The sequence below is a fragment of the Gossypium raimondii genome, chromosome 12, assembly GCF_025698545.1.
Source record: "Gossypium raimondii isolate GPD5lz chromosome 12, ASM2569854v1, whole genome shotgun sequence".
NCBI classification, from domain to species: domain Eukaryota; kingdom Viridiplantae; phylum Streptophyta; class Magnoliopsida; order Malvales; family Malvaceae; genus Gossypium; species Gossypium raimondii.
This window is the reverse complement of record NC_068576.1, coordinates 38,723,805-38,731,417: the sequence shown is the minus strand read 5'-3', so window position 1 is coordinate 38,731,417 and position 7,613 is coordinate 38,723,805. Positions and strand designations below refer to the sequence as shown.

At 34.1% G+C, this 7,613-nt stretch overlaps 1 protein-coding gene across 1 annotated transcript; it reads left to right on the top strand.

Annotated features, from left to right (window-relative positions):
* Positions 1-137: 137 nt before the first annotated feature.
* Positions 138-5,161, top strand: LOC105764009 (proline--tRNA ligase, cytoplasmic). Its single transcript, XM_012582437.2, has 13 exons — positions 138-306; positions 773-835; positions 937-1,022; positions 1,117-1,209; positions 1,338-1,454; positions 1,587-1,774; positions 2,051-2,117; positions 2,870-2,992; positions 3,115-3,267; positions 3,492-3,776; positions 3,872-4,090; positions 4,313-4,406; positions 4,866-5,161. The coding sequence occupies exons 2-13, from the start codon at positions 781-783 to the stop codon at positions 4,928-4,930; spliced, it is 1,545 nt and encodes a 514-aa protein (XP_012437891.1). The 5' UTR covers positions 138-306; positions 773-780; the 3' UTR covers positions 4,931-5,161.
* Positions 5,162-7,613: the final 2,452 nt, after the last annotated feature.

Here is a 7,613-nt window from a genome sequence, read left to right as displayed (position 1 = left end):
AGAAACAGATTAGGCTAGTAGGGATTTAGGAGCCGCTGACCCGTAATCCGCGGCTGTATCCCGAGTTACTGAGCTGGTCCAGTTGTGAGTCGTAACGACTGACCACGACTTTAATTTACCCGCTAAACGGGTTCCCCTTTTCCCAGTGAGTCAAACTCGAAAGCCAGGGTTTTACACTCTAATTTATCAGCCTCTTTCTCCCCCGCCGCCCATCTTTTTTTATTTCCGTCTCTTTATCTTCTCATTTCTTCACTGTGTATAGAGAATAAGCTAAAAGCAAATCAAACCATCTTCCACCATTCTTTGGTAAGACTTCACGTTTTCCCCCTTTGCTTTCCATTTTCATTTTGCTTTTTTTTTTCCCAGTTTTTCTTTTTAATTTCGATTTCCACTTCCAGCTTTCTAAAATTTGGCTTGTCCTTTTAATTCTTGAGCAATTTTAATTTTTTCAACGATTTTATGGTTACCCATTTGAGTTTTGACATGAATGCTTTGTACCCTTTCTTTAAAATGTCAAAGAACATTGCCTTTTGGACACTCCAGGAAAAATAACTTCCAAATCTCTGATCTGAAAGTCGGTCAACGCAGTAAAAGTAATGGATAATTGCTTATTAATCTAGACACTTATTCTCCAATGAATAAGATCTTTTCCACATGCTTGAGACTGTAGCAATGTGTAATTACTAGGGTAGTGGATTTATTTTGCCTTGATGGGGATACACTGTTTCTAATTCTTCTACTTTTATGTTTTTATGTGTGTTTTTACTTGAAGTTGAACATATGGCTGGAGGGGAGCAGAAAAAGGGTGGAGGGGAGCAGAAAAAGGCTGGCGGTGGTACGTTTTCTTTTTGGGGCTTGTTTTGGTTAGATTTTTATTATTAATGAGTGCATAAAGGTATGGTGGTTTCTATGTTTGTAAATACTTTGTTGTTGTAGGAGGGAAAAAGAAGGAAGTGAAGAAGGAAACTGGTTTGGGTCTCTCCTTTACCAAGGATGAGAATTTTGGTGAATGGTACTCTGAGGTATGTTTTGTAGCAATTATGCAATGATTTAGTGCTTGTTATACTAAATTGGGATCTTAATATCTTATTATATACTCATTTTGGCTTTTTTTAGGTTGTTGTCAATGGTGAAATGATTGAGTACTATGACATTTCTGGATGTTATATTCTTAGGCCATGGGCAATGTCAATATGGGAGAACATGCAAGTGAGTCGTATGATCTTTCTATATTGCATTTTATCTAGTAAATAAGTAGAAGTTTTCATTGGTTATGGTTGCTAATCCTCTATCTTCCTTTCTTTTGTGGTTAACTTATCCATCATGTGAAACTGTAGACGTTCTTCGATGCGGAAATCAAGAAAATGAAAGTCAAGAATTGTTATTTCCCTCTTTTTGTATCTCCGGGTGTTTTGCAAAAGGAGAAGGATCACATAGAGGGTTTTGCTCCCGAGGTGAGAACTAAGTTCTTTTTTGGCATGATGACATTGTGATTGTGGAAAATGCCTCAGCTTGAAGTTTCTACTTTTCTTTAATCATTTTTTGAAGTCATTAGAAACTAATTTTTAGGATCCTGATTTAATCAGGTTGCTTGGGTGACAAAATCTGGTGAGTCTGATTTGGAGGTGCCAATTGCTATCCGCCCAACTAGTGAGACAGTTATGTATCCCTACTATTCTAAGTGGATAAGAGGACACCGTGACTTGCCTTTGAAGCTTAACCAGTGGTGCAATGTTGTTCGATGGGAGTTTAGCAACCCCACACCATTTATCAGGTAGTTTGTGTTAAACTCCGTTGTCTACTTTAGCTCTTCCATTTTGATCGTACTTCCTTTCCCCCTGCCCATTCCACCTGATGGATTATCCCGTACATGTAATGAGATGCTAGTTTTCAGATAATTTTCTAATATTGGGTCAATTTTCTTAGCATTAGTTATTAATGTTCACAGATGTGTAGATTAATTACTCTATTCTTTCAATGGCAAGCTAGAATTTTTATTTAAAATATTTGAGAATGGATTTTGCACTGCTAACTTGATGCTTGATTGTAGGAGTCGTGAATTTCTATGGCAGGAAGGGCATACTGCCTTCGCAACCAAGGAAGAGGCAGACACTGAGGTAGCAGTCTTAAAATTTTTACTTTTGAGAAGTATTTAAACTTAAGAGAGGTAAAGTTTGTGCATTGTGCTGTTGGAGTCCGATGGGCTTGGTTGTGATCAGCCATGCAAGATTTCCATTTACTTTGACCTTCCCAATTCAATCTGGAAGAGAGACGATAAATAAAGGGGAAAATGAATGGAAATATTGCATGGCTGATCCTTTATTCTTCCACATTTACCAACAACTGGCTTTTGGTTTAAAAAAGCATTATTGCCTCAGAATTCCTGAATTAAGTATTTAAGTAAGCATTTCAGAAAGTTCACATGAGATGTTATTTTATAATCGTCAATAATGTTAATATATTTTTGTTGTTTGTTTTTGCAATGTGTAAATAATCAAATGGTTATAGTTCATTGCTCTTACTAGTTGCACTTTATTGCCTTTTGAAGTATCATTGAAGAATGTGCCTGTGCCTTAGAACCTTTTGTGTCTGTCCAATTACAGATTGTTTTGGTGAATATATTATGGAAGGACTGATGTGCTAAAAATTACATGCTGAGTTATATGTATTTTATTGTTGAATTTACTTTGTGCTTGTAGATTGTAGACTTTAGCTCCAGAATCTAACATGCAATATATTCTCATTTTCACATCATTTTTGGTATATTGTGCTGTTAACAAACCTGGAAAAACAGGGACTTATTAACCAACAGTGGTAAGCATATCCGCTGGATCACTTTAAATCTATCTAAACTTTTGTTATACATCAGGTTCTTCAAATATTGGAGCTATACCGACGTATATATGAAGAATTCTTGGCAATTCCTGTTACGAAAGGCAGGAAGAGTGAACTGGAGAAGTTTGCTGGTGGACTTTACACAACCAGCGTTGAGGTATAGTATAAGCATGCATGTAATAACAATTTGGACTAGTTATAATCAATAATAAATTGTCTGCTTGATCAATGTGCTTTAATCTAAAGTGAGGAGCTTTTGACCTGATCATATCATGATAGGCATTTATTCCAAACACTGGCCGTGGTATTCAAGGTGCAACCTCCCATTGTTTGGGCCAAAACTTCGCAAAAATGTTTGAGATAAACTTTGAAAATGAAAAGGGGGAAAAGTCTATGGTCTGGCAGAATTCCTGGGCATATAGCACTCGAACGGTAAAACACTTTTCCCTTTACTTTGAGTGGTCTTAGCATTTATTAATTCAAGTTCCTTGTGATACCAACCTGTCATGTATATTTTGTTGTTTTAGGTGATCGCACAGACTTGCTAGTCAAAAGAATCCCTAACCACTCATAATTCTCTTTAATTCTTCCCTCCTTATTCTTGCTATTCTGCTTATTTGTTATCCTGCTGTTTTTCTTTTTCCTTTTTTTTTCAGATTGGGGTAATGGTGATGGTTCATGGGGATAACAAAGGCTTAGTGCTGCCTCCAAAAGTAGCAGCTTTGCAAGTTATTGTGATTCCTGTGCCCTACAAAGATGCAGATACTCAAGGTATCTTTGATGCCTGTGCTGCCACTGTGGCAATCCTCTCTGATGCTGGTATTCGTGCTGAAGCTGATCTTAGAGAGAACTACTCACCTGGTTGGAAGTACTCAAACTGGGAAATGAAAGGTGTTCCACTAAGGATTGAAATAGGACCTCGAGACTTGGCAAATAATCAGGTGAATCCCCACCCCTTTTTCTCATTGCTGCTTTCCTTCTATTCTTTTGCGTATTAGTTTCCTATTATTTAACCAAAATGTGTTTTATTTGACAGGTGCGTGCAGTTCGCCGTGACAATGGAGAAAAGGCTGATATCTCTAGAGTCTTTTTGGTTGAACAAGTAAAAGGAATGTTGGAAAAGATTCAACAGAACCTATTTGATGTGGCAAAACGAAAAAGAGATGCCTGCATTGAAGTTGTAAAAACTTGGGATGAGTTTATAAAAGCTCTCGGGCAAAAGAAACTGATCTTAGCTCCTTGGTGTGATGAGGAGGTATGACTTGAATTTGCAGAATCCTTATTATTTGCAGGGATCATGATGTTTTAGCATTTAATCGGTGTTGTTTTAATGCTTATGTCTTATCCTTTATCTCAGAATTGCATCATTAATATGAAGTATTTTGTTAGGCACCAACATGAGTTGGATCATATTTAAATCTCCCCAGGCATATGTTACTAATGTTCTTAAATGACGTTTTATGTTTTGTATATATAGGAGGTGGAGAAAGATGTTAAAGCTCGAACAAAGGGTGAGATGGGAGCAGCTAAGTCTCTATGTACCCCATTTGAACAGCCTGAACTTCCAGAAGGTACTTGATTCCATCTAAGCAGGCATTTCTTTTAAATACAATAGGATACTTTTCCCCTCTTATAATACTAGTGGTGATCTTTTGTTTTTCTATGAACTGTTAAACTGCCTAAAAATCTAGTCTGCGAACAAACTGTGAAAATTATTGGAATTAGAGAAATAGGGGAGGATGAATGAAGGATTAAGTAAAAGCTAGAGAAGCTGGTGAGCTTGGTTCAGGCAAGCCTCATATATGTGAGGAATCAAAGCTTCCTCTAGTTGCTATTGTTGTGAACAATACAGTCTTTTCTCACTGAGTGAACTCTGTAAATTCCACCTTGCATTAGCATGGAGACTCGTGTGGATGCAGTTCGATTACTTGAAACTTTTCATCTACAAAAGAAAAGAATGGGGGAAAGGGGAAATAGGATATTATATGTCTTGTATAATTCTTTATTCATCCGAAGGAAATATTATGCAGGTACTAAATGCTTTGCTTCTGGGAAGCCTGCAACAAAGTGGACCTATTGGGGCAGAAGTTACTAGGTTTATTCACTTTTTAAAACCATCTCCTTTTCATGGTTCTTTGCCTGATGTCAACGGTTCTGGTCATTGGGGCCATTGTAAACGGGGAAAATTTCAATTTAAAATTGTTATATGAAACTGATGAGAGGATTCAGTTTTTAATCATGTTAAAACTTCTGTGATCTTTCTTTTTCCTTTTTGTCTGAATTTTGCTTTGCTATAATAGATATACTGTGTTTTATCTGATGTTTATTACAATTTGCATACTTAGAATATATGGTCATTGTACTTGGAAAATCATGTCATGTTCTGGTTGATATGGTAATGGCTTGGATCCTTTTTTCTTATTGCTGCGATATCTTCTTCCGGCTTTTGCAAGCACTGTATTATAGGGTAGCAGAGTCAAATATAGCCCTCTGATGTTACACTTGATTATAAAAGTGAGTAATATAGTTTTCTTTCTTACATTTCATTTTAAGGCAAAGCAAATAGTTAGAACTATAAAGAAATACAACATTAAGAGAATGTTGATTTATTATGCTTTTGTAGTGACATAGAAAAAGTGAGCAAATTAGAATTTTGATTTTTTTTTTCCATTTTAGTTTGAAACATTTTATTTTTTGTCACGAAGAATTTTATTTATTTTATGGTTTTTATTTGAGAATTTTTTTTGTAATTATATTGAATTTTTACTAAATTCAGAGGATGGGATGATCCTCTTTTGGTTAAGAAGAATGGCAAAGTAACTTGAATTTAACTGGTTTTGAATTTGATCCAATCCTGTTCGAAAAATAAACAGGTGGTCGTGATCCAGACAACAACAACAACAAAAAAAATCATCTCATTTAACTTACAATTTTATTTTATTTTTCAAATTTAAATTCTAAACTTTAATATTGTACTTTTACTGCTCGTCACAGAAAAAGTAAAAGTATCAGTCCATTTTATTTAAAAATAAATTAATTAATTTTTGTATATTAGATAGAGAGCAAATTGGCCTTTTGTTAAAACTTTATCTATTTTTACTCGTAAAAATTTATTCTTATATATAAAAATTATTAATTATCTGGTTATTTTGTTAGTCATGTTAAATTTTGTTAACAGTGGATAGATCAGTTTTAATATTATAAATTGACTAATCGAAAGGGTTGGTTATTTTAGCCTCCGTGTAATTTTTCACCTCTTTTAGACACCTAAAATAGATGGAAAAGTTAACTTTTGTTAACTTTGCTGACGTGGCATACACGTAAATATCACATAAGCAATCAATTAATTTTTTTTAATTTAAAAAAAATAAAAAATTGTAAAAATTATTTTTTAAAAAATAAAAATCATTAAAAAAGTATAAAAAATATTTTTTAGTTTTTAAAAATTTAATTAATTGCCAACATGTATTGGCATGTGACTGTCAACAAAGCTAACATAGGTTAGCTTTTTCATTTATTTTGACAAATAATGCAAGTTCAAGAGCTAAAAAATACAAAAGCAAATTAAATGAGAGGCTAAAATAATTTCTTTTTTTCTTTTTGTAAAATTGGAGGGCCAAATAAGTGGTTATGCCAAATAATAATAATAATAATAAGCGAATATGGCGGCGGATTTATCTAAATATGTTGAAATTTCTTTTTTTTTGATAAACTATGCTGATTTTCTAAAAATTTACTAATCTATGTTGTTTTTTTATAGAGAAAGGAAAACGCGTCCTACAGGGCGCCTTTTCACTGCCACATCAGTAAAAACGCCCTGTTAAGTGGTTATGCCAAATAATAATAATAATAATAATAAGCGAATATGGCGGCGGATTTATCTAAATATGTTGAAATTTCTTTTTTTTTTGATAAACTATGCTGATTTTCTAAAAATTTACTAATCTACGTTGTTTTTTATAGAGAAAGGAAAACGCGTCTCTGTATGCCTTTTCACCGCCACATCAAGAAAAACGCATACAGTAATGCATTTTCCTTTCAACAGTAATTTTTCCAACGACTATAAGGGCTCCAACAATCATAAAATTTCCTATATAAACCTCTCCAAACTCTATTCTTTTCAACCAAATACTCGATACTCATTCTTCCATCCTATATTTTCAATCCTCAAGTTTCAATTTCCAATTTCCAATCCTCAATTATTTTAACTCTTTTTTTGAGTTTTATTCTCTTCAATTTTTTTTATTCGTTATAATTTTTAAATGGCAAATCAACTTATTCGTTTGTATGACAAGTATATCTTCGGCATTCAATTACAAATGGTAAAATAATATTATTAAATTATTTAATTTTAAATAGTTAATTATTATGTTGTTTAGATTATTAATTTTTTATGTTTATATACTCTGTCGAAGATCATATTTTGGAGACATACATAAACAATTTAAGCGAAAGTGAACCGAATGTCATTTATGGACACTTGTGAGATGCATGATTTTTATACGTGCCTCGCATGCTTAGGGGGACTAAATTGGATCCCCCACTTATTAGTGCTTTAGTTGAAAGATGAGACCAGAGACACACATTCCATCTTCTTTGCGATGAGTGTACAATCATGCTCGAGGACTTTAGTTTACAACTCGGTCTATCGGTCGATGGGGAAGTCGTTACGGGGCCAGTTATTAGTGTCAATTGGAGTGCAACATGCAAGTGACTACTAGGAAATGTGTCGAACAAGTTTAGGGGTAGCCGAATCGAGATGAGATGGTTGGAGGACA